Source organism: Bombina bombina, chromosome 2, assembly GCF_027579735.1.
Source record: "Bombina bombina isolate aBomBom1 chromosome 2, aBomBom1.pri, whole genome shotgun sequence".
Taxonomy (NCBI): domain Eukaryota; kingdom Metazoa; phylum Chordata; class Amphibia; order Anura; family Bombinatoridae; genus Bombina; species Bombina bombina.
The window spans coordinates 118,509,074-118,535,267 of NC_069500.1; the positions used below are offsets into that span (position 1 = coordinate 118,509,074).

At 40.1% G+C, this 26,194-nt stretch overlaps 1 protein-coding gene across 3 annotated transcripts in view; it reads right to left on the reverse strand.

Annotated features, from left to right (window-relative positions):
- Positions 1-25,716, reverse strand: part of LOC128648516 (complement component C6) — a 119,287-nt gene extending 93,571 nt beyond the window's left edge. For 2 of the 3 annotated variants that reach the window (XM_053701236.1, XM_053701234.1), the window contains exons 1-2: positions 25,678-25,704; positions 21,313-21,467 (exon numbers count right to left, since the gene is read on the reverse strand). In XM_053701236.1, the coding sequence (XP_053557211.1) occupies positions 21,313-21,455 (143 nt within the window). In that variant the 5' untranslated portion in view covers positions 21,456-21,467; positions 25,678-25,704. Of the gene's footprint in view, positions 1-21,312; positions 21,468-25,677 lie in introns of all 3 variants that reach the window. The other variant, XM_053701235.1, reaches the window with a different exon arrangement.
- Positions 25,717-26,194: the final 478 nt, after the last annotated feature.

Below are 26,194 nucleotides of genomic sequence, written 5' to 3' on the forward strand. Positions count from 1 at the left end.
TAAGATTTGGGTGGGCAGAGCCTATACCTGTTGCGGTAGGACGTGTGTTTGAGGAGCTCCGGGTCTTACAATTTACTTAGGAGTAATTTTTCAACCTTAATTTAATTTTCTTTTTGGGATTCATACTCACACTTTCTGGGGCTATCCAAGAGGAGCCTGGTAAAAGCACTAGTAGTCACCCCTTATATCAACGGGTACCGAGACCTGTTTTTTGCCTTTCCAATGTTGCGCCGTACCCCAAACTAATCATGAATGAAAAAAAAAAAACTTAAAATTTGGACTAGTGACGCACATTTTATGCACGCTGTGGCAATTGCAATTTGCAATAAAAATAATCTGCTAACAACAACCACTACCTACAACCACACCTGACTCCTGAAGTCATGCTTCAGTTATTAAGTCAAGTTAAATTAATTTTTTTTCTTTATTATGCGCAGCAGAGGCTCCAGGACCGTCGACAAAACCAGCAGCAGGAAAGAGGACATATGGCATCCTTTGGAAAAAATGATTATAGGAAAGGCATTGATTTCAGAAACACAGAGATCATTAGTTGCAAACGGTAAATCGAAAAAAACATTGATTAGACACCCAGTACACTTATTTTTCATTAGGCCTTTTTAATAAGAGGCTCCCGGAGCCTCAACCGAAACAACAGCATCAAAAAGTACATATGGCATCCTTGTGAATAATAGATTACTGGAAAGACATTGATTTTAGAAACCCGGGGATAATTTGTTGCAACCGTGAATTTGAATTAAAAAAAAAGATTGGATGGACACCAGGTACAATTCTTTATCCATAATGCCTTTTTATAAGAGGGTCCAGGACCCTCAAACAAAAAACCAGCAGGAAAGAGGACATATGGCATACTTTTTAACAATACAGTAAGAGTACAGGAAAGGCATTGATTTTAGAAACCCATAGATAATTTTTTTGCAAATGTAAATTTGAATAAAAAAAATGATTCGATGGACAGCCAGTACACCTCTTTCTCCTTAGGCCTTTTTATAAGAGGGTCCTGGACCCTCAAAAAAAACACCAGCAGGAAAGAGGACATATGGCATCCTTTTGAACAATAGAGTACAGGTACAGCATTGATTTTACAAACCCAGAGATCATTTTGGTCAATTATTAAATAGAAAAATAAAAATGAGTGGCCAACCAGTACACCTCTTTCTCCTTCGGCATTTTTATAAGATGGTCCTGGACACTCAAAAAAAACACCAGCAGGAAAGAGGATGTATGGCATCCTTTTGAACAATAGAGTACAGGTACGGCATTGATTTTACAAAACCAGAGATAATTTAGGTCAAATGAGAAATAGAAAATAAAAATGAGTGGACACCCAGTACACCTCTTTCACCTTAGGCCTTTTTATAAGAGTGTCCAGGACCCTCAAACAAAATACCAGCAGGAAAGAGAACATATGGCATACTTTGGAACAATAGAGTACTGGTACGGCATTGATTTGTGAAACCCACAGATAATTGTTTGTAAAAGTGAAATAGCACCAAAAACCATGCTTGGACTCCCACTCCAGGTCGTTCACCTTCAGCTTTTTTATAAGAGGGTCCAGCACCCTCAACAGAAACAACTGCAGGAAACACCACCACATATGCCATCCTTTTGCACAAGCGAGTACAGGTATGGCATCCATTTTAGAAACCCAAAGATAATTGAGAGGAACCAGGAACATTTTTATAAAAACTGGATGGGGCAACCATTACTACAGGTCGTTCTCCTTCAGCCTTTTTATATCATGGGCCACGACCCGCAACAGGCACAACAGCATGAAACAAAACATATGCCACCCTTTTGCACAATAGAGTACAGGTATGTCATAGATGGAACACGGAGATAATTTAGATCAACCAAGAGACGGATAAAGATGCTTGGTCGGTCCTACTCTTTCAAATTTGTTGCATTTTGCGTTCAATTGAATGGTCCACCGGATATGAGTGGTGTGTAAAGTTGTACAATTCGTAACAGTTTAATCACTAGTGTTATGTGCCTTATTTTTTTTATTTGAGTTTTGTACCCACAGAGATGCAGCAGAGGCCAGAAAAATTAGGAATGTACAAATGACTGAAACATTGGGGTATTGTTGGAGCAACTGCTGTAGCAGCGGCCAGAAAAATCGATGTTTGTAAAACATTTATAAAGTGCCCTAAAAGCTTGTGGCTTGAACACTAGTTGTTGGCGGATAAGTCAAGCAAGTCCTCCGTCTTTATAACCAAAAAAAAAAGGCCAGCCTGTGTACCAGTTGTAGCCCAAGGCAGCTCATATCATCATCAGTAGTTTTTTATTCAAATGTATCGCCCAATGTCAGTCCCTTCGGGATCCAGCCCTCATTCATTTTTATAAAAGTGAGATAGTCAAGGCTTTTTTGACCTAGGCGACTTCTCTTCTCAGTGACAAAACCTCCTGCTGCACTAAAAGTCCTTTTGGACAGGACACTTGAAGCGGGGCAGGCCAGAAGTTCCATTGCAAATTGGGATAGCTCAGGCCACAAGTCCAGCCTGCACACCCAGTAGTCAAGGGGTCCATCGCTCCTGAGAGTGTCGAGATCCGCAGTTAAAGCTAGGTAGTCTGCTACCTGTCGGTTGAGTCTTTCTCTAAGGCTGGATCACGAAAGGCTCTGATGGTGCATGGGAGTTAAAAAGGTACGCATGTCCTCCATCAACAAGACGTCAGGAAAGCGCCCGGTCCTTGCCGCCGTGGTCGTGGGAGGAGGAGGATTAATTTCATCTCTTCCCCTGTTACATTCCCGTGGTGCTGTGACATCACCCTTATACGCTGTATAAAGCATAGTTTTTAATTTATTATGAAAATGCTCCATCCTTTCCGACTTGCGGGAATTTGGTAACATTTCAGGCACTTTATGCTTATACCGGGGGTCGAGGAGCATGGACACCCAGTACAGGTCGTTCTCCTTCAGCTTTTTTATACGAGGGTCCCTCAACAGGCACGACAGCATGAAAGAACCCATTTGAACAAGGTTGGATGCTGAGCTAATCATGTCGCGTTCCTCCTCCTCACTGATCTCACTGATGGTATCTTCTTCCCCCCAGCCACGTACAACACCACGGGTACCAGAGAGGTGACAACAACTAGCACCCTGGGATGACTGTTGTGCTCGGTCTTCCTCCTCCTCATCCTCCCCAAAGCCACATTCCTCCTCTGACTCCTCTTCCTCACAATCCTCTTCCTGCGTTGCCGCAGGTCCAGCAAGCAATGCTGATTCGGCTGTTTGTGGGGATGATGGACACCACAACTCTTCCTCTTCCTCTTCACGCTCATCTACTGCCTGATCCAGCACTCTTCGCAGGGCACGCTCCAGGAAGAAAACAAATGGTATGATGTCGCTGATGGTGCCTTCGGTGCGACTGACAAGGTTTGTCACCTCCTCAAAAGGACGCATGAGCCTACAGGCATTGCGCATGAGCGTCCAGTAATTTGGCAAAAATATCCCCAGCTCCCCAGAGGCTGTCCTAGCACCCCGGTCATACAAATACTCATTAACAGCTTTTTCTTGTTGGAGCAGGCAGTCAAACATTAGGAGTGTTGAATTCCACCGTGTCGGGCTGTCGCAAATCAAGCGCCTCACTGGCAGGTTGTTTCGACGCTGGATATCAGACAAGTGTGCCATGGCCGTGTAGGAATGCCTGAAATGGCCACACACCTTCCTGGCCTGCTTCAGGACGTCCTGTAAGCCTGGGTACTTATGGACAAATCGTTGTACAATCAGATTACACACATGTGCCATGCACGGCACATGTGTCAACTTGCCCAATTTCAATGCCGCCACCAAATTACTTCCATTGTCAGAAACAACCTTGCCAATCTCCAGTTGGTGCGGAGTCAGCCACTGATCCACCTGTGCGTTCAGGGCGGTCAGGAGTGCTGGTGCGGTGTGACTCTCCGCTTTCAGGCAAGTCAACCCCAAGACGGCGTGACACTGCCGTACCCGGAATGTAGCATAGTACCTGGGGAGCTTGGGGGGTGCCATAGATGTGGAGCAAGACGCAGAAGTTGAAGAGGACTCAGCCGAGGAAGAGGTTATGGAAGAGGATGGAGTAGGAGGAGTAGAGGAGGTAGCAGCAGGCCTGCCTGCAAGTCGTGGCGGTGTCACCAACTCTTCTGCAGAGCCATGCATTCCATGCTTGTCAGAAGTCAGCAGGTTTACCCAATGCGCAGTGTAGGTGATATACCTGCCCTGACCATGCTTTGCAGACCAGCTATCCGTGGTCATATGGACCCTTGCCCCAACGCTGTGTGCCAGACATGCCATAACTTCCTTTCTCAGGTTTGGGATTGCCTTTTGTGAAAAGAAATTTCTGCCAGGTACCTTCCACTGCGGTGTCCCAATAGATACAAATTTTTTGAAAGCATCAGACTCCACCAGCTTGTATGGTAAAAGCTGGCGGGCTAAGAGTTCAGACAAGCCAGCTGTCAGACGCCGGGCAAGGGGGTGAAATTGGCTTCTTACGCTCAAACATGTCCTTGACAGACACCTGACTGTGGGCAGATGACCAGGAACTGCTACGTAAGAGAGACTGAGTGGAGGATGGTTGAGAGGGGGCAAGGAGGACAGCACTGGTTGACGTGGCTGAAGATGCTGGAGCAGGAGGAGGAGGGCGGCTTTCACTTTGTGTGCTGCTTCTACTCATGTGTTCTTCCCATCGGCCTTTGTGATGGGAGACCATGTGCCTTCGCAAAGCAGTTGTACCTAGGTGGCTGTTGGACTTCCCACGACTCAGTTTCTTTTGGCACAGGTTGCAAATGGCATCGCTGTTGTCAGAGGCAGACACACAAAAAAAATGCCACACTGCTGAGCTCTGCGATGACGGCATTCTGGTGGTGGCAACAGCATGCGTTGATGGGCGTCGGCGGGCTGTCTGGCTGACCCCTGGTGACGATGCATGCTGTCTGACTGTGCCACTAGCTCCTTGAGACGACCTCCCCGTGCTTCCAAATCGTCTCCTCCTCCTCCTCCTCTCTGTCTCCCCATCTGAACTTTCCCCCTCTTCTTCTTCTCTTCTAGCAGGCACCCACGTGACATCCACCGACACATCATCATCAACCGCTTCACTTGTATCTGAAACATCAAGAAAGGAAGCAGCAGCGGGTACAACATCACCATCATCATCACACCGTACCTCCATGTCGGTAATGCTGCCTGACTGAGACTGATCACTATTATCTACATCCTCTGTCAATGATGGTTGCGCATCACTCATTTCTTCAAAATGATGTGTCAATAACTCCTGTGACAGATCAAGTGAAGCGGCTGTGGTGCTAGTGTTGGTGGTGGCGACAGGCGGCGGAGTGTCACTGATCACTTGAGACCTGCCCAAAGCACAGCTGGACTTAGATGGTGCGTCAAGGTTAGGAGGACTAGCAGCGGAAGCTGAAGAAGATTGGGTTTCCTGTGTTAGCCATTCAACTAGGTCCTCCTCAGAAGTTTTTGCATCCCCCCTGGCACCCGGCGTCTGAACAATGTGCATATTTGTAGGGTCTAAAGGAATCACAGCACCCCGACCACGACCACAGAACCTGCGGGGTGGCCTGCCTCTGCCTGTCATTTTTTTTTAAATGGACACTAACAATACTATTACACCAATTGAGTGGTGGCACTGTGAAAGTGGGCACAGTATACACTGTGAGACTGACAACAACAAAAAAGACAGATGTTTTAAAAATCACAAATTGTTAATTTTTTTAAATATTACTAGTACTGTGGCAACAAATATGATTGTTTGGCACTATTTGGCAAATGAGCCTGTCTGGCACACACTCTGGGAGAAAGGAAACTGCAATTCAATGGCACTAGGAGACTGAATAATCACAGTCAAAACAGTTATGATTAACAAAAATTCCAATCCTGTTACAATAAATATGAGTGGTGGCACTAATTGGCTAGTTGGGACTGGCACACAGGCAGGCAGGCAGGAGGAAAATGCAATTCAAGGGCACTAGTAGACAGATTGACAGTGAAAACAGTGTTGATTGACAAATTTTGCAATACTGTTAAAAGAAATATGATTGCTAGCACTAATTGGATAGTTGGGCCTGGCACACAGGCTGGCAGGCAGTAGAAAAGTGCAATTCAATGGCACAAGCAAAATGAGGATTAAGATCAACCATCAAGATTTTTTTTATTTAAATTAGTAACTATACTGTGACAACAATTAGGATTGGTGTAAATAGTTGGCAAGACGGCCTGGCACAAAAGGATGGCAGGCAGGAGGGAGATGCAATTCAAGGACACTAGGAGACTGATTAATGACAGTCAAAACAGTGATCATTGACAATTTTTGCAATACTGTTAAAAGAAATATGATTGCTGACAACAATTGGCTAGGTGGGCCTGGCTCACAGCAGGCTGCAAGGCAGGAGGAAAGTGCTATTCAATGGCACCAGCAAACTGAGGTTTCAAATCACAGCAACTATTACCAAAAATTTTAATTTTTAATTATTAGAATACTGTCACAACAAATATGATTGGTGTAAATATTTTTAAGTAGGCCTGGCACACAGGCTTGGAAGGCTGTAGAAAAGTGCAATTCAAAGGCACGAGCAAACTGAGGGTTAAGATCATCAACAATAAAGATTTTTTTAATTTTAATTATTAACTATACTGTGACAAAAAATTAGGATTGGTGTAAATAGTTGGCAAGACGGCCTGGCACAAAAGGATGGCAGGCAGGAGGGAGATGCAATTCAAGGACACTAGGAGACTGATTACTGACAGTCTAAACAGTGATGATTGACAATTTTTGCAATACTGTTAACAGAAATATGATTGCTGACAACAATTGGCTAGGTGGGGGCCTGGCTCACAGCAGGCTGCAAGGCAGGAGGAAAGTGCGTTTCAATGGCACCAGCAAACTGACGATTCAAATCACAGCAACTATTACCAAAAATTTTAATTTTTAATTATTAGAATACTGTCACAACAAATATGATTGGTGTAAATATTTTTTAAGTAGGCCTGGCACACAGGCTTGGAAGGCTGTAGAAAAGTGCAATTCAAAGGCACGAGCAAACTGAGGGTTAAGATCATCAACAATAAAGATTTTTTTAATTATAATTAGTAACTATACTGTGACAAAAAATTAGGATTGGTGTAAATAGTTGGCAAGACGGCCTGGCACAAAAGGATGGCAGGCAGGAGGGAGATGCAATTCAAGGACACTAGGAGACTGATTACTGACAGTCTAAACAGTGATGATTGACAATTTTTGCAATACTGTTAACAGAAATATGATTGCTGACAACAATTGGCTAGGTGGGGGCCTGGCTCACAGCAGGCTGCAAGGCAGGAGGAAAGTGCGTTTCAATGGCACCAGCAAACTGACGATTCAAATCACAGCAACTATTACCAAAAATTTTAATTTTAATTATTAGAATACTGTCACAACAAATATGATTGGTGTAAATATTTTTTAAGTAGGCCTGGCACACAGGCTTGGAAGGCTGTAGAAAAGTGCAATTCAAAGGCACGAGCAAACTGAGGGTTAAGATCATCAACAATAAAGATTTTTTTAATTTTAATTAGTAACTATACTGTGACAAAAAATTAGGATTGGTGTAAATAGTTGGCAAGACGGCCTGGCACAAAAGGATGGCAGTCAGGAGGGAGATGCAATTCAAGGACACTAGGAGACTGATTACTGACAGTCTAAACAGTGATGATTGACAATTTTTGCAATACTGTTAACAGAAATATGATTGCTGACAACAATTGGCTAGGTGGGGGCCTGGCTCACAGCAGGCTGCAAGGCAGGAGGAAAGTGCGTTTCAATGGCACCAGCAAACTGACGATTCAAATCACAGCAACTATTACCAAAAATTTTAATTTTTAATTATTAGAATACTGTCACAACAAATATGATTGGTGTAAATATTTTTTAAGTAGGCCTGGCACACAGGCTTGGAAGGCTGTAGAAAAGTGCAATTCAAAGGCACAAGCAAACTGAGGGTTAAGATCAACACTAAAAAAATTTTTTATTTAAATTAATAACTATACTGTCTGACTGTGACAACAATTATGATTGGTGTAAATAGTTGGCTAGACGGCCTGGCACAAAAGGCTGGCAGTGGCAGGCAGGAGGTAAATGAAATTCAATGGCCCTAGGAGACTGAATATTTGCAGTCCAAAAAATTATGTTTTTTTTATTTTTTATTACTGTTACAAGAATTGTGATTGGTGCCACTAATTGGCTACTTGGGCCTGGCAGACAGGCTGGCAGATATGAGTCGTGGATGGTAGGTAGGGCAGTAATTTAACACAGTATGCTGTGTAAGTGACAAAAACACAGGACTGATAGAAAATTAAGTTACATTACACTAGCAAAATATTTTAAAATTTTAGATTTTAATATTAAAATTATGTTAAGAAGTGCAATGCACATATGACTCTATGAGTGGTCGCACTGGCTGGCTGCTACGTAGGGCAGCAATTATAACAACAGTATGCTGTGTAAGTCAGATAGACAGTTAGACACAGGCCTGATAGAAAATACAATTAGATTACACTAGCATAATGATTTAAAGACTTTTTTTTGGAAATTTTAAGAAAAAGGTTAAGCACATACATATGAGTTGTGGCTGATAGCCTTGGAAGGGCAGCTATTAAAAACAGTAGGCTATGTATGTCGGATACACACACGCCTGATAGAAAATACTATTAGATTACACTAGAAAAATGATTGAAATAATTTTTTTGGGGGGGGAAATTAAAAAAAGGTTAAACACATATGAGTCGTGGCTCATAGACTAGGGAGGGCAGCAAGTAAACAAAGTAGGCTCTCTATGTCAGCAAAACACACAGGCCGGATAGAAAATTAGATTTGATTACACTAGCAAACACATTTAAACTTTTTTTTTTATATATATTAAAATTAAGGTGAAAGAAAAATAGATATGAGTGCTGGGTGGCTGCCTGGAACAGACCAATTAACCAAAAGACTGGAAAAAAAAGAGGTATATTAATGCTGAGTGAGCCTGACAGACACAGGCATGATAGTAAATGTAATTAGATTACACTAGAAAAATATTTTTTTGTGTTTTTTTTTTTAAATTAAAAATAATGTTATAAACGGATATTAACACTGCTGGCTGCTGGCTGGCACAGAGCAATGAACCAGAGTATATGCTGTGTGACACTGGCCTGATAGAAAATGAAAAAAAATTACACTAGAAAAATAATTATATTTTTGGGTTAGTTAAATTTAAACTAATGTTGTTAGGGAGATATCAGTGGTGGCAGTAGTCACAGCATATGCTGTGAGCCTTAAACACACAGCTGAAAGCCAGGCAAATGCTAATAAAAAAAAAAAAAAAAAAAAAACGGCACGAAATATAGCCCTAAAAAGGGCTTTTTGGGGTGCTGTGCTTGCAGCAGAGATGAGTGGAGTCCTTCTGGACTGTAAATACACTAGCCTAGCTATGTTTTTCCTATTAATGTCAGGAGCAAAAAAACAACACGTCCTCTCATTAAAAAAGCAAGGTCGTTATGAGTCTAAAATGGCGGATTCCGAGTAGCTGGGAGTGTCTGTGAGGGAGTGTCTGATGTTGATTGGCTCTAATGTGTCAGGCGGCTGTGACATAAAGGGTCAAAGTTTCCACAATGATGACACATAGGGGCGGATTGCCATGTGTTCGCCCACAAACGCGAACGCGAACAACCTATGTTCGCTGTGAACCATTCGCGGGCGAACAGTTCGGGACATCACTAGTAATATATATTAGGCTCTAATCAGATTTAGCAGTATAATCAAAAACACATCCTGTAGAACTATAAATGACACTGATAGTGAAGATCTATTCATAGGAAGACACTTTATAGTGAAGAAAACACTTAATAGTGAAGAATTAAAAAGTCTCTTAGAGCGAAACAGCCGTGAAAATTTTTTTCTTTATGATTTGGGTGATTGCATCAAAACATCACAGGTCTCTTATAAACATTGATACAAATTGTAGGATAATGTGAAAAACTGGCTGTTCTCCAGTGTTATGCTGTGACTGGAGTGTAGTAGTGCAGTTTGTATCCAAATTCAGTTGTAACACCTTTCTCACAAAATTGTGTAAAATATATAGATAAATGTTGGTCTTTTTTCCGTTTTCCTTGTGAGAGAAAACAATGGTCGTTACTGTGACTTAACGCTATGTTATAACATGTTCCAACTTATGTGATACTAAGATAGATGTGTATTTTATCCACTCTTATGTATATAATTATCCGATGATAGTAATTTGTGCAACTTAGTGCTACGTGAAACAGTGATTATGTTCAAAGTCAGTGAGTATTATCCTCCAAAATAGGTATGTCCAGTTTAAAAGCAGTTAGCTTCTGTAAGTATTAGTAGGCTTGTAAGTAAATGCGATGTTGTGGCTATATGACAGACTTACCTGGCTGCGCTCCCTGGCCGGCGTTGTCCTTGCACGGCGGAAGTACTCGCAGCCTCTTCACTGTCTGGTGTAGCCCGGTCTTTTCTTCGCTATTTCTGTGTGGTCTTTTCCGTGTGGTTTGTTAACCTTTAGCCTTGCAAGTCGCTGTTGAACTGGTTCCTCCTGCAGTCTGCAGCAATGGTGAAGAAAGAAATGACAAGTGCAATAGATCCACAGATTACTTCTACGCGTTTCAGCACTCCAGGTGCCTTTATCAAGATAGTTTCTGTGGATTCGATCTCGCCTTTTAAGTGTTGCTCATGCCCGTATGTAAGACCCGTATGTAGAAGCAAGTTCTTAGAGGTAGTTCGCTATCATTGTGATTTGGTCTCATATAAATTTCTAGTAAACACATTATCATTTAGTAAACATTCTCTATTTGTAGGGGTACATTATACTCAATATAAAATTAACTGTATAATTCCTAACTAAATCGATAAATTATTATGTAATGTTTATTATACAAATTGATTAATTCTGTTTTACATTGATAACCAACAATTCATCATATCTTGTATTATACTGGATAACTTATTTGCACCTAAAAAACTATTACAGGTAGAAGCTGAACTTATAGTAAATTTCTCCTCCCTAATCCCAGGAGGGCTCAACGCAGAATTGGACCTAAATCCGTTTATATAGTATATAACACTCACATACATACTATAGCATATACTTCCTTATACTTTAGCCAGAATTTCTAACATCTAGCTAACACTTCAAATACACTCACATAGTTTTATATATGTATTTATTTATTTTTTATCATACATTATTTTTTGCACACAACACCTCAATTTATATATATATATTTTTTTACATAACATATTTTTATACATAACATATTGATTTATCTTCTTTCCCTCTCTTAGTTCTCATAAACTTCTGCAAATACTCTCAGTAATATTTGTTACACTAGTGCAACATCTAGCACCAAAAGAAACTAATTACTATAATACACTCTTATAGTTAAAATAAAATTAGATACCCCTAATAGGTGCAAATAAGTTATCCAGTATAATACAAGATATGATGAATTGTTGGTTATCAATGTAAAACAGAATTAATAAATTTGTATAATAAACATTACATAATAATTTATCGATTTAGTTAGGAATTATACAGTTAATTTTATATTGAGTATAATGTACCCCTACAAATAGAGAATGTTTACTAAATGATAATGTGTTTACTAGAAATTTATATGAGACCAAATCACAATGATAGCGAACTACCTCTAAGACCTTGCTTCTACATACGGGTCTTACATACAGGCATGAGCAACACTTAAAAGGCGAGATCGAATCCACAGAAACTATCCTGATAAAGGCACATGGAGTGCTGAAATGCGTAGAAGTAATCTGTGGATCTATTGCACTTGTAATTTCTTTCTTCACCATTGCTGCAGACTGCAGGAGGAACCAGTTCAACAGCGACTTGCAAGGCTAAAGGTTAACAAACCACACGGAAAAGACCACACAGAAATAGCGAAGAAAAGACCGGGCTACACCAGACAGTGAAGAGGCTGCGAGTACTTCCGCCGTGCAAGGACAACGCCGGCCAGGGAGAGCAGCTAGGTAAGTCTGTCATATAGCCACAACATCGCATTTACTTACAAGCCTACTAATACTTACAGAAGCTAACTGCTTTTAAACTGGACATACCTATTTTGGAGGATAATACTCACTGACTTTGAACATAATCACTGTTTCACGTAGCACTAAGTTGCACAAATTACTATCATCGGATAATTATATACATAAGAGTGGATAAAATACACATCTATCTTAGTATCACATAAGTTGGAACATGTTATAACATAGCGTTAAGTCACAGTAACGACCATTGTTTTCTCTCACAAGGAAAACGGAAAAAAGACCAACATTTATCTATATATTTTACACAATTTTGTGAGAAAGGTGTTACAACTGAATTTGGATACAAACTGCACTACTACACTCCAGTCACAGCATAACACTGGAGAACAGCCAGTTTTTCACATTATCCTACAATTTGTATCAATGTTTATAAGAGACCTGTGATGTTTTGATACAATCACCCAAATCATAAAGAAAAAAAATTTCACGGCTGTTTCGCTCTAAGAGACTTTTTAATTCTTCACTATTAAGTGTTTTCTTCACAATAAAGTGTCTTCCTATGAATAGATCTTCACTATTAGTGTCATTTATAGTTCTACAGGATGTGTTTTTGATTATACTGCTAAATCTGATTAGAGCCTAATATACAGGGAGTGCAGAATTATTAGGCAAGTTGTATTTTTGAGGATTAATTTTATTATTGAACAACAACCATGTTCTCAATGAACCCAAAAAACTCATTAATATCAAAGCTGAATAGTTTTGGAAGTAGTTTTTAGTTTGTTTTTAGTTATAGCTATTTTAGGGGGATATCTGTGTGTGCAGGTGATTATTACTGTGCATAATTATTAGGCAACTTAACAAAAAACAAATATATACCCATTTCAATTATTTATTTTTACCAGTGAAACCAATATAACATCTCAACATTCACAAATATACATTTCTGACATTCAAAAACAAAACAAAAACAAATCAGTGACCAATATAGCCACCTTTCTTTGCAAGGACACTCAAAAGCCTGCCATCCATGGATTCTGTCAGTGTTTTGATCTGTTCACCATCAACATTGCGTGCAGCAGCAACCACAGCCTCCCAGACACTGTTCAGAGAGGTGTACTGTTTTCCCTCCTTGTAAATCTCACATTTGATGATGGACCACAGGTTCTCAATGGGGTTCAGATCAGGTGAACAAGGAGGCCATGTCATTAGATTTTTCTTTTATACCCTTTCTTGCCAGCCACGCTGTGGAGTACTTGGACGCGTTTGATGGAGCATTGTCCTGCATGAAAATCATGTTTTTCTTGAAGGATGCAGACTTCTTCCTGTACCACTGCTTGAAGAAGGTGTCTTCCAGAAACTGGCAGTAGGACTGGGAGTTGAGCTTGACTCCATCCTCAACCCGAAAAGGCCCCACAAGCTCATCTTTGATGATACCAGCCCAAACCAGTACTCCACCTCCACCTTGCTGGCATCTGAGTCGGACTGGAGCTCTCTGCCCTTTACCAATCCAGCCACGGGCCCATCCATCTGGCCCATCAAGACTCACTCTCATTTCATCAGTCCATAAAACCTTAGAAAAATCAGTCTTGAGATATTTCTTGGCCCAGTCTTGACGTTTCAGCTTGTGTGTCTTGTTCAGTGGTGGTCGTCTTTCAGCCTTTCTTACCTTGGCCATGTCTCTGAGTATTGCACACCTTGTGCTTTTGGGCACTCCAGTGATTTTGCAGCTCTGAAATATGGCCAAACTGGTGGCAAGTGGCATCTTGGCAGCTGCACGCTTGACTTTTCTCAGTTCATGGGCAGTTATTTTGCGCCTTGGTTTTTCCACACGCTTCTTGCGACCCTGTTGACTATTTTGAATGAAACGCTTGATTGTTCGATGATCACGCTTCAGAAGCTTTGCAATTTTAAGAGTGCTGCATCCCTCTGCAAGATATCTCACTATTTTTGACTTTTCTGAGCCTGTCAAGTCCTTCTTTTGACCCATTTTGCCAAAGGAAAGGAAGTTGCCTAATAATTATGCACACCTGATATAGGGTGTTGATGTCATTAGACCACACCCCTTCTCATTACAGAGATGCACATCACCTAATATGCTTAATTGGTAGTAGGCTTTCGAGCCTATACAGCTTGGAGTAAGACAACATGCATAAAGAGGATGATGTGGTCAAAATACTCATTTGCCTAATAATTCTGCACTCCCTGTATATTACTATCTATGTATTAGGATAACTAGCACAGAGAAGTGTCTATATCGTTTTATTACAAACTAATTTTTTAGTAGTTGTGGCCACAACTTAATTTTATTGAACTCTAAATTTATGTATTTTTATATTGATTAAATTCCATTTATTATTTATACGTAGTTGTTGGATTTATTATTTAAACCTAGTTATTATATTTATTATACAACTTGCTTTCGTCCTACTAATGGGCCTATATACACCTATATAAATACTTTGGTAACACAATAATTCATCTCTAATATTTTCAATTGGTCAAAGACTTAATATTTTAACTAGTCAAAGACATATTATATCATACCCCTCAGCTCCTGAGCGTCCTTCATATTTCTGTATTTTTGATAAACATTTTGACTAAGTGGAGAGATCTTAGTCCAATCTGAAAGGCTTAGAGGGTGAGACAGTGTCCAGACTCCTGTGTGTAATTCATAAACTATATGAGCATCAGTTGTGCCATCAATTTACTCAGCTAAATTCTAACAGTGCCCCACATGCCAACTATGGGTTCCATCACAATCCTGAAGAAAAACATATCAAATAATTATCAAAAGAAACACACCATTTACGTCTATGGAGATTTTTGTAGATAGATAATTTGATAAACTTTTCTGAATGTTTGTGATTGACCCTCTATTACAAACATTAGAAAAATAGATCAGATTTTGGCCGTACAACCCCCTCATGCTAGTTATATACCCATATGAGACCACAGATCATATGCATGGCCTATACAGACCCCTGATGCTAGTTATATACCCATATGAGACAACAGTTCATATGTATTGCTTTACAGACCCCTCATGCTAGTTATATACCCATATGAGACAATAGATTATATGCATGGCCTATACAACCCTCTCATGCTAGTTATATACCCATATGAGACAACAGATCATATGCATGGCCTTTACAGCCCCCTTGTGCCAGCTTAAATTAGCCTTCACATCCTGTGCACAGCCACTGTAGCCTCATGTTGCCATATACATGCCACATTAGAATTTAATATATGCATAACCAGTACACCCTGTAATGCCAGCTGAATGCCCAAATCAACCTCATATCCTGCACTTTGCCTATTCGTCTCATTGGCTTCAGCAGCACAGTTCTCTTGCTCTTTCTGGTAGTCTAAGCAGGCCCTGTGTACTGTAGCCTGAGCACATCTTCAGCACCGTTCTCTTGCTTTATCTGGCAATTTAAGCAGGCCCTGTGTACTGTAGCCTGTGCACTTCATCAGTACTGTTCTCTTGCTCTATCTGGTAGTCCAAGGAGGCCTTGTAGACTGTAGCCTGTGCACATCATCAGCACCGTTCTCTTGCTCTATCTGGTAGTCTAAGGAGGCCTTGTAGACTGTAACCTGTGCACATCATCAGTACTGTTCTCTTGCTCTATCTGGTAGTCTAAGCAGGCCTTGTAGACTGTAACCTGTGCACATCATCAGTACTGTTCTCTTGCTCTATCTGGTAGTCTAAGGAGGCTCTGTGGACTGTAACCTGTGCACATCATCAGCACCATTCTCTTGCTCTATCTGGTAGTCTAAGCAGGCCCTGTGTACTGTAGCCTGTGCACATCATCAGCACTGTTATCTTGCTCTATCTGGTAGTCTAAGTAGGCCTTCAGCATCGTTCTCTTGCTCTATCTGGTAGTCTAAGCAGGCCCTGTGTACTGTAGCCTGTGCACATCATCAGTACTGTTCTCTTGCTCTATCTGGTAGTCTAAGCAGGCCCTGTGTACTGTAGCCTGTGCACATCATCAGTACTGTTCTCTTGCTCTATCTGGTAGTCTAAGCAGGCCCTGTGTACTGTAGCCTGTGCACATCATCAGCACCATTCTCTTGCTCTATCTTGTAGTCTAAAGAGGTTCTTGGACTGTATTATGTGCACATCATCAGCGCTGTTTTCTTGCTCTATCTGGTAGTCTAAGGAGGCCTTGTAGACTGTAGCCTGTGCACATCATCAGTACTGTTCTCTTGCTCTATCTGGTAGTCTAAGCAGGCCCTGTGTACTGTAGCCTGTGCACATCATCAGTACTGTTCTCTTGCTCTATCTGGTAGTCTAAGGAGGCCTTGTGGACTGTAGCCTGTGCACATCATCAGCACCTTTATCTTGCTCTCTCTGGTAGTCTAAGCAGTCCCTGTGTACTGTAGCCTGTGCACATCATCAGTACTGTTTTCCTGCTCTATCTGGTAGTCTAAGGAGGCCTTGTAGACTGTAGCCTGTACAGATCATCAGTACTGTTCTCTTGCTCTATCTGGTAGTCTAAGGAGGCCCTGTGTACTGTAGCCTGTGCACATCATCAGTACTGTTCTCTTGCTCTATCTGGTAGTCTAAGGAGGCTCTGTGTACTGTAGCCTGTGCACATCATCAGCACCGTTCTCTTGTTCTATCTGGTAGTCTAAGGAGGCTCTGTGTACTGTAGCCTGTGCACATCATCAGCACCGTTCTCTTGCTCTATCTGGTAGTCTAAGGAGGCCCTGTGTACTGTAGCCTGTGCACATCATCAGCACCGTTCTCTTGTTCTATCTGGTAGTCTAAGGAGGCCTTGTGTACTGTAGCCTGTGCACATCATCAGTACTGTTCTCTTGCTCTATCTGGTAGTCTAAGGAGGCCCTGTGTACTGTAGCCTGTGCACATCATCAGCACCGTTCTCTTGCTCTATCTGGTAGTCTAAGCAGGCCCTGTGTACTGTAGCCTGTGCACATCATCAGTACTGTTCTCTTGCTCTATCTGGTAGTCTAAGGAGGCCTTGTAGACTGTAACCTGTGCACATCATCAGTACTGTTCTCTTGCTCTATCTGGTAGTCTAAGCAGGCCTTGTAGACTGTAGCCTGAGCACATCATCAGCACTGTTCTCTTGCTCTATCTGGTAGTCTAAGGAGGCCTTGTAGACTGTAACCTGTGCACATCATCAGTACTGTTCTCTTGCTCTATCTGGTAGTCTAAGCAGGCCTTGTAGACTGTAGCCTGTGCACATCATCAGTACTGTTCTCTTGCTCTATCTGGTAGTCTAAAGAGGTTCTGTGTACTGTATCCTGTGCACATCATCAGTACTGTTCTCTTGCTCTATCTGGTAGTCTAAGCAGGCCCTGTGTACTGCAGCCTGTGCACATCATCAGTACTGTTCTCTTGCTCTATCTGGTAGTCTAAGCAGGCCCTGTGTACTGTAGCCTGTGCACATCATCAGCACTGTTCTCTTGCTCTATCTGGTAGTCTAAGCAGGCCCTGTGTACTGTAGCCTGTGCACATCATCAGTACTGTTCTCCTGCTCTATCTGGTAGTTTAAGGAGGCCTTGTAGACTGTAACCTGTGCACATCATCAGTACTGTTCTCTTGCTCTATCTGGTAGTCTAAGCAGGCCCTGTGTACTGTAGCCTGTGCACAACATCAGCACTGTTCTCTTGCTCTATCTGGTAGTGTAAGGAGGCCCTGTTTACTGTAGCCTGTGCACATCATCAGTACTGTTCTCCTGCTCTATCTGGTAGTTTAAGGAGGCCTTGTAGACTGTAGCCTGTGCACATCATCAGTACTGTTCTCTTGCTCTATCTGGTAGTCTAAAGAGGTTCTGTGTACTGTATCCTGTGCACATCATCAGTACTGTTCTCTTGCTCTATCTGGTAGTCTAAGCAGGCCCTGTGTACTGCAGCCTGTGCACATCATCAGTACTGTTCTCTTGCTCTATCTGGTAGTCTAAGCAGGCCCTGTGTACTGTAGCCTGTGCACATCATCAGTACTGTTCTCTTGCTCTATCTGGTAGTCTAAGCAGGTCCTGTGTACTGTAGCCTGTGCACATCATCAGTACTGTTCTCCTGCTCTATCTGGTAGTCTAAGCAGGCCCTGTGTACTGTAGCCTGTGCACATCATCAGTACTGTTCTCCTGCTCTATCTGGTAGTTTAAGGAGGCCTTGTAGACTGTAACCTGTGCACATCATCAGTACTGTTCTCTTGCTCTATCTGGTAGTCTAGACAGGCCCTGTGAACTGTATCAAGTGCACAACATCAGCACTGTTCTCTTGCTCTATCTGGTAGTGTAAGGAGGCCCTGTTGACTGTAGCCTGTGCACATCATCAGCACCGTTCTCTTGCTCTATCTGGTAGTCTAGACAGGCCCTGTGAACTGTATCAAGTGCACATCATCAGTACTGTTCTCTTGCTCTAACTTGTTGTTCTATGGTTGTGGAAGCCTCTGCTCACTATAGAGCACTGGCTTCAAACCTGTTTTCAGGTCTTAAAGGTCAGATTTTGAGGATATCTGAACTAGACTACAGGTGAAATAATCAGCGGATTAGTAAACATGGTTATTTTACCTGCTCTCACCCAAGGTAATCCTGAAAATATGTCCCGTTAGGGAGGACTGCTACATTCTAAAGTACTGTAACAACAGAACAGATACAATGACATTGCCTGAAAGCAACTAATGAAAATATTTTTGAAAATTGTTTTGTCATCACACCCTGCTCATCTGAGGTTATAAAAGTCATGCAAGTAGGTCTATTAAAGGGACATGAAACCCAACATTTCAACTCGAACATGCAATTTTAACCAACTTTCTACTTGTATTATCAAATTTCTTCATTCTCTTGATAGCCTTTGTTGAAACACAGGGATATAAGCTCAGGAGTGTGCACACGTCTGGAGCACTATATGGCAGTAATTTTGCAAGAATGTTATCCATTTGCAAGAGCACTAGATGGCAGCACTATTTCCTGCTATGTAGTGCTCCAGTGACCTACTTAGGTATCTCTTCAACAAAGAATATCATGGGGGCAAAGCACATTTTATAATAGAAGTCAATTGGAAACTTTTTTTTAAATTGTATCACAAAATTTTTTTTTTGGGTTCCCTATCCCTTTAAGTCTAAGTAAATCTATTATGCACCCTAAGAATAGCACATAATTAATATTCAACATTCAGAATGTTGTGTACAACCAATAGTTCCTCCTAGTGGCACAAACATTAAAGGGACACTGAACCCAAATTTTTTCTTTTATGATTTAGATAGAGCATGACATTTTAAGCAACTTTCTAATTTACTCCTATTATCAATTTTTCTTTATTCTCTTGGTATCTTTATTTGAAAAGCAAGACTGTAAGTTTAGATGCCGGCCCATTTTTGGTGAACAACCTGGGTTGTCCTTGCTGATTGGTGGATAAATTCATCCACCAATAAAAAAAAGTGCTGTCCAGAGTGCTGAACTAAGAAAAAAGCTTAGATGCCTTCTTTTTCAATTAAAGATAGCAAAAGAACGAAGAAAAAATGATAATAGGAGTAAATTAGAAAGTTGCTTAAAATTGAATGTTCTATCTGACTCACAAAAGAAAAAATTTGGGTTCAGTGTCCCTTTAACTAACATTCACAGATTATCAAATATAAGATTTGGGGCAGAAAACTCTAAGCTAATGGATTTTCATAGGTGTGACAAACTCATTGCAAGACACTGGACCCATTGTTAAACAATTATACCATATATCTATATATTCAAACTTGTGTGTATGTCCAATCTACTGCAGTATGGTAGACTTTTTGGTTTGCAGTACCACTTTAACAAGCACTTTTTATAAGTTGCAGAGTTGGAAGGTTAGTTTGTATACTATTGATTCAAGCCCTACAGGGCTGATAGTATTTTTCTGTGTTTGTTTATGAACTGAGATGAGTAAATGATTTGTAGAGGTCATATTTCTCAGCACAAGTCAAATGTTTCACAATAATGCTAAAAACGACATATATTTATTTGTAATTTACAAGAGAAAATTCATTTTTGTGATTTTATAAAACAATATTTTAGAGTTTCTCTAAAGGGACATTGTCCTGAAAGTTGTGCCTCCATATGAAAAGACTAGAATTTACACGGTAACATTTTCTTGAGAAGAGAATTTTAAGTAAAAGCTGCTTAAAATTAAGTTAAAACAATATTGCAGTATTATAGTCATAATGTTAGTATACGCTGCACTGGTTTGCAGTTGCTATTTTCTGAGGCTAATGAGGAACATATATGTATCAGGGTTAGCTTTGTGCGTTTGTATTTCTGAGGAATAGAAAACCCCCAATTTTGAGAGTTAAAGTACCTAAAAAGCAGGCAAAAAAGTATGAAAGTATACTGTAAAGTTGTTTTATTATTATTATTATCAGGTATTTATAATGCTCCAGCAGATTATGCTGCGCTATACAAGTAATAATAGAACATTACAATAATGCATTACATACACAAACAAGTACAGTATTGGGGTACATTACAGTTGTAGCTGCAATAATTGAGCTATACAAAAGGAGAGGAATGCCCTGCCCTTGAGCACAATCAGTAATAGTTCCCTTTAAATACAAAGTGGCCTACAGGTAGAGAGGCTCTCAAGCTTACGATCTAAAGGAGAGGGAATGTACACAGAAGGAAAGGAGAAGGGAAATATTTCTGATATAAGGCAGAGTAAACTGAGAGTGAGTAGTGTAAGCAAACAATAAGAAAAAGTGTGTGGTGAGTGGGCAAATGAGGTTTGGAAAAGTGCAACAGAATGTGGTTAAGTGCCAGTACAGATGCTGTGAAAATGAAGTAGTGTCTCTATCCTGGATTATTAGTGACAGCTGCACCTAACTGCTGTAAGGAGGTGTGTATATATTAAGGTAACACCAGGGAGGGTGGTGGAGGGAGGATTGGAGGGCTAGTGCTTGCAGAGCAGGGTAAGTTGTTTAGTTAGAGTTGCAGCTGTAAGAAAGAGAATGGTAAGGTGAAAAATCCTGGTTATAAAGTAAAGGGAGAGGTGTAGTTTGAGACAGGGTAGAAGGAGAGACAAGAGATTGGAATGTTACAATAATAAAAGTTAAAAGCAATTCCATATTAGCCCAACAGATGTTGGGCAAATGTTTAGTTATCACACATAACTAAACATTTCATATTACAACATGTTTACTATCCCTTGAGATTTTTTAATCCCTTTAAGTACCTTATCAATAATATAAAATTGTTGTCACCTTAAAAGAGACAATGTTTAATTTTAAAACTGTGCATTTACCATTCATATCACTTACCGTGATCGGCTTTGAGTGCCATGGTTACAGGTTTTAGAGCAGGCTGACCACTGAGCCCATGGATAGCGTTCACAAAAACAAGACAATGCAATTCCAAAAACAGAGCTTAATAGAAGGACTGAGAAATACATATTGTTATCCATTGATGAATAAGTCTGAAAAGAGAGATAAAGAAAAATATAATGTAAATATAATCATAACTTAAATTTAGCACTAATATCCATCGCAAGCATTTGCCTAGATCCTGTACTTGTCATTTATTGGAGAATAATTCTAGGTAGAGAATCACAAGCTGAATCATGTCCATCACACTGCAAACGGAAATGCCAGTCAGGTAGTGGCAGCGTGCACATGTAGTGGTCTCATACACACACTTCCTATAGGATGCACTGCAGCATTGTAGTGATGGAATGCTTTATGGCTGCTATGCCGCACGTTAATGCACTAACTTTTTCTCTTATGTGTAGCTTTAGGAGTCTTACAACCTTTTAAGGGATGAATGAAAAAAAGGCCAAGCTATAAAAAAATGGTATAAGCTTTATTTAGGCCATACCCCTGGGGTCAAAAACGGTATTTAGAAAAAAGATTTGACGTGTTTCAGCTGAACTCACTGTCACTGTTATCATAGATCCTGGAATACACATATGCAATGCAGAATTTAAAAGGCTAATACTAAGATGGTTGGTTAATTAATTAAAACCAATATTAACTGTTTCACTCCCCTGTATTCACAGATTCACAGTATAACGAACAGGTATTAACAGTCGATGTTAGGAATTAAATAGATTAGTTTCATTTAAGGGCCATTTAATTAGGCAAATAAAATCATAAAATATTTTAGTAAATAATTAATTATAGCCAATGGTTCACTATTGGCCCTTTAGGTATCTGAGTTTGGAGATTAAAGATCCAATAGACTTCTTGTCGCTCCAATAGAGTAAATCTATCACCTCTCCATTTAGGATAACTCACTCTCTCCATAGCTCTCCACTTAAAGGAATTAGCTTTTTGTTAGTGCAGACCTATAAAGTGTTTAGAGAGGGCAGAACAGTTTTTTTTTGCAACTTATATTGCTTAGTTGAGACCCATAAATTGTAGGGAACAACATGTGCATTCAATGAGATAAATGACATATTTTGTTAAGCAGTTAGTTAATGGGTCCCTTGGTATTATACATTTCTACTGTAACATGAGGACTTTTAACGGAATTCTGACTCTAAAACTAAAAGAAAAGAGCAAAAAGAAAAATATTAAAAATAAATTAAACCTAACCATGATCCCCTCGGACTACATAGCAGCTTATTTCTAAGTATGATTCAGTGAGACACTCTGCCGTATTTTACACTAACCATGACTTCTCTAGTCCTTACAGACCCTTAACTACACTTAAACCTTAACTGCAATTACACTGACACCCTATTGCTCTTAAAGGGACAGTAAACACCTTGGGATTTTTATATAAAATGTTTAGTTATGCATAATGAATTAACTTTTGCAATACATTCTTGTTATTTATTTTGCCCCGTTTTTGTGTAACTTAGCTCTGGAAATTGAGCAATTTCTTATTCTCAGACCTTTAAATGCCCCCTGTGGACATCTCAAGGCTAACTCTGCTACATATATATGGCTATAGAAGCATAATTGCAGTAAAACACATTAATTTGTTTTAAAAATGTTGAAAATTGGCTGATATGTTATTCTATAAAAACACAACTTTTACTACTATTAGCTTGAAGCCCTTCATCTCAATTAACCCTTACTGCAGTGACAGAGTCCCCATGCAATAAACCCTGGAACAGCTACTCACAAAAGCTACTACAATCAGGTGTGTTAAGGCAGGAAGCCGCCAATCACTGACCATATTCTGCTTAGGAGCTGCAATAGGCTGTGGATCCCAAGCAGGACTCTTAGCTTTGTGTTCCGGGCTTTAAACAAATTGGCAGGGACAGTAGTGCTAAAATGAAATGCTCTAACAAATTACAGCAAGTTTGTTTTATCGTTAGGTTGTCCTTTTGATTCTAACATTGTTTTACTATACATATTAAAGTGAGAGGTCAAAACTGAAACATGCATCAGATAATTTCAGTTCTAAATATAGGCATTTTTGGAATATACTTCCATTAGCAAACATGCTTCTAGCAATATTTATTACAGTTACAGCAGCATATGCACATATGCTACGCGTGACTAGTGGATGAAGAGTAAAGCACCATGCCTGTTCAGAGAGCTGACCATGGTGTGTATTGCATCAGTGAAGATACATTTTGCCATACCAGCCCCCATTCACGCATGTGGTTTATAAATGTAGGCGCACAGGGGCACTTATAGCATATGTGTGTAAACCACTGAAAAAATAATAATTACTTTTATTAGAAGCATTTTGCTAATGATGTATATTGCAAAAAAGTCTGAAATGCCCTCATCCACACATTCCAACTTTGTCCTTTCTATCTCTTTAACTAAAGGAAAAAAAGAGAAAGAAAGAAAGAGTGAGTGAGAAAGAAAGAGAAAGAAAGAGAGAAAGAGAGAATGAGAGAATGAGAGCAAGAGAGAGAAAGAGAAAGAAAGAAAGAAAGAAAGAGAAAGAAAGAAAGCAAGAAAGAAAGAGAAAGAAAGAAAGCAAGAAAGAAAGAGAAAGGAAGAAAGAAAGCGAGACGGGGAAAGAAAAGAAAGAGAGAATGAGAGCAAGAGAGAGAAAGAGAAAGAGAGAAAGAAAGAAAGAAAGAAAGAAAGAAAGAGAAAGAAAGAAAGAAAGAAAGCGAGACAGGAGGAAAGAAAAGAAAGAGAGAATGAGAGCAAGAGAGAGAAAGAGAAAGAAAGAAAGAAAGAAAGAGAAAGAAAGAAAGAAAGAAAGAAAGAAAGAAAGAAAGCGAGACAGGTGGAAAGAAAAGAAAGAGAGAATGAGAGCAAGAGAGAGAAAGAGAAAGAGAGAAAGAAAGAAAGAAAGAAAGAAAGAGAAAAAAATAAAGAAAGAAAGAGAGAAAGAAAGAAAGAAAGAAAGAAAGAAAGAAAGCAAGCGAGACAGGTGGAAAGAAAGAGAGAATGAGAGCAAGAGAGAGAAAGAGAAAGAGAGAAAGAAAGAAAGAGAAAGAAAGAAAGAAAGAAAGAAAGAGAGAAAGAAAGAAAGAAAGAAAGAAAGAGAAAGGAAGAAAGAAAGCAAGACAGGTGGAAAGAAAAGAAAGAGAGAATGAGAGCAAGAGAGAGAAAGAGAAAGAGAGAAAGAAAGAAAGAAAGAAAGAGAGAGAGAAATAGAAAGAAAGAAAAATAAATTGCAAAACTGTAAAGTGACTGCACAACTCTCTTCTATACTATAGATCAGTGCTTTCCAAACTGTGTGTCGGGACACACTAGTGTGTCGGCAGCAGTGTGTAGGTGTGTCCCTGCTTCAGCACAAATTTTTAAAAATTTTTTTTTTGGTTTCTTACTTTCTGCCTGCATGCTACGCATATCATATGGTTGACATGTGATTGATACCTAGGGGGATACAGATCATCTTAACCTATTGGTGCAACTCAGTGGGAACCAAAACTATTCCCATTGGCGGCACATTGGCTCCTGACTGCACGTGTAGTCTCCTTAATTGGCTCGTGACTGCATGTGTAGTCATTGAGTGGGACAGCAGTGTGTTTGCAGCGTGGGCAGTAATCAATCGGACTCACCGAGCTCTGAGGGCGGCAGCTTAAACGCTTAGCTGAAGTCAGTGGGGTTTTTTTGGCAACTAGCTCCCAGTAGTGCATTGCTGCTCCTGCTCTTGATATATGGATAGGAAGTGGAAGCTTAAAAATGCTTGATGATGAAATGCGAGTGTCTTTATCTAATATTCCACCAAATATTTAGAAATTGTGTTTATCCATTCAACCTCATACATTCCATTAAAATAGCAAGTAGTTATTGGTGTTATTAAACTTTTTTTAATTCTTGCACATACATACTGTTACTTGTAAATACATTTCATAATTATATAATTTATGTATGTGTCCGTATCTCTTAAAACAAGTTAGTTTAACCTCCTTTTTGCTAGTACAACTGAATTACTGTGTCGCGAAATGATGTAGGTCTAAAAAGTGTGTCACCAACATGAAAAGTTTGGAAAGCTCTGCTATAGATGGTTACAGAGGTTAGTTAAAATTAGCTCCTATAGAATAAAAAAGGAAGTGAAGTTAGAGAGCATTATAGACAAACAGCACAGTAAAACAAAAAACAAAAAAAGGTACAAAAGCTATGATGTATTTTTTCTAGTATCAGAGGCTCCCCCCCCCACAACAAAATAGAACAATATTTCAGCAAAATACGTTGCAAAAGCCAAAAAAACTAAACAAAACCCCATAACATTATTTTCCGTTGCTGAACACATATCTTCCTTACCTTCTGCCACACGTGAGACTCACCTTGTGTCGCACTAGCCCGTTCACTGGGATTAAAAATCTGAGACTCCTGTTTGCTTTGGCTTAAGTCTGCAATATTTGCATTCTTTTTGTACTGACTAATCTAAACCTGCAATTGTTCCAAAAATGGGTAGTGTCATTACAATTTGTCAGCCGGATAAACCATTGCTAAATCTTAAAACTGATAAATAAATAAAAACATGGAATAGGATTGCGATATTGTTTGAATTTATAGTTATAGGGGCCGATATATCAATGTCTGTCCGACATTATACGCTGTGGCGTATCATGTCCCACAGACATCGCTGAATGCTGACAGAATATGCTGTCGACATTTAACATTGCACAAGCAGTTCACCAGAACTGCTCGTACAATGCCGCCCCCTGCAGATTCACGGTCAACAGGCCGCTAGCAGGGGGTGTCAATCAGCCTGATCATATAGGATTGTGCGGATTGCAGACCGCAGCCTCAGAGGCAGCGGACAAGTTATGGAGCA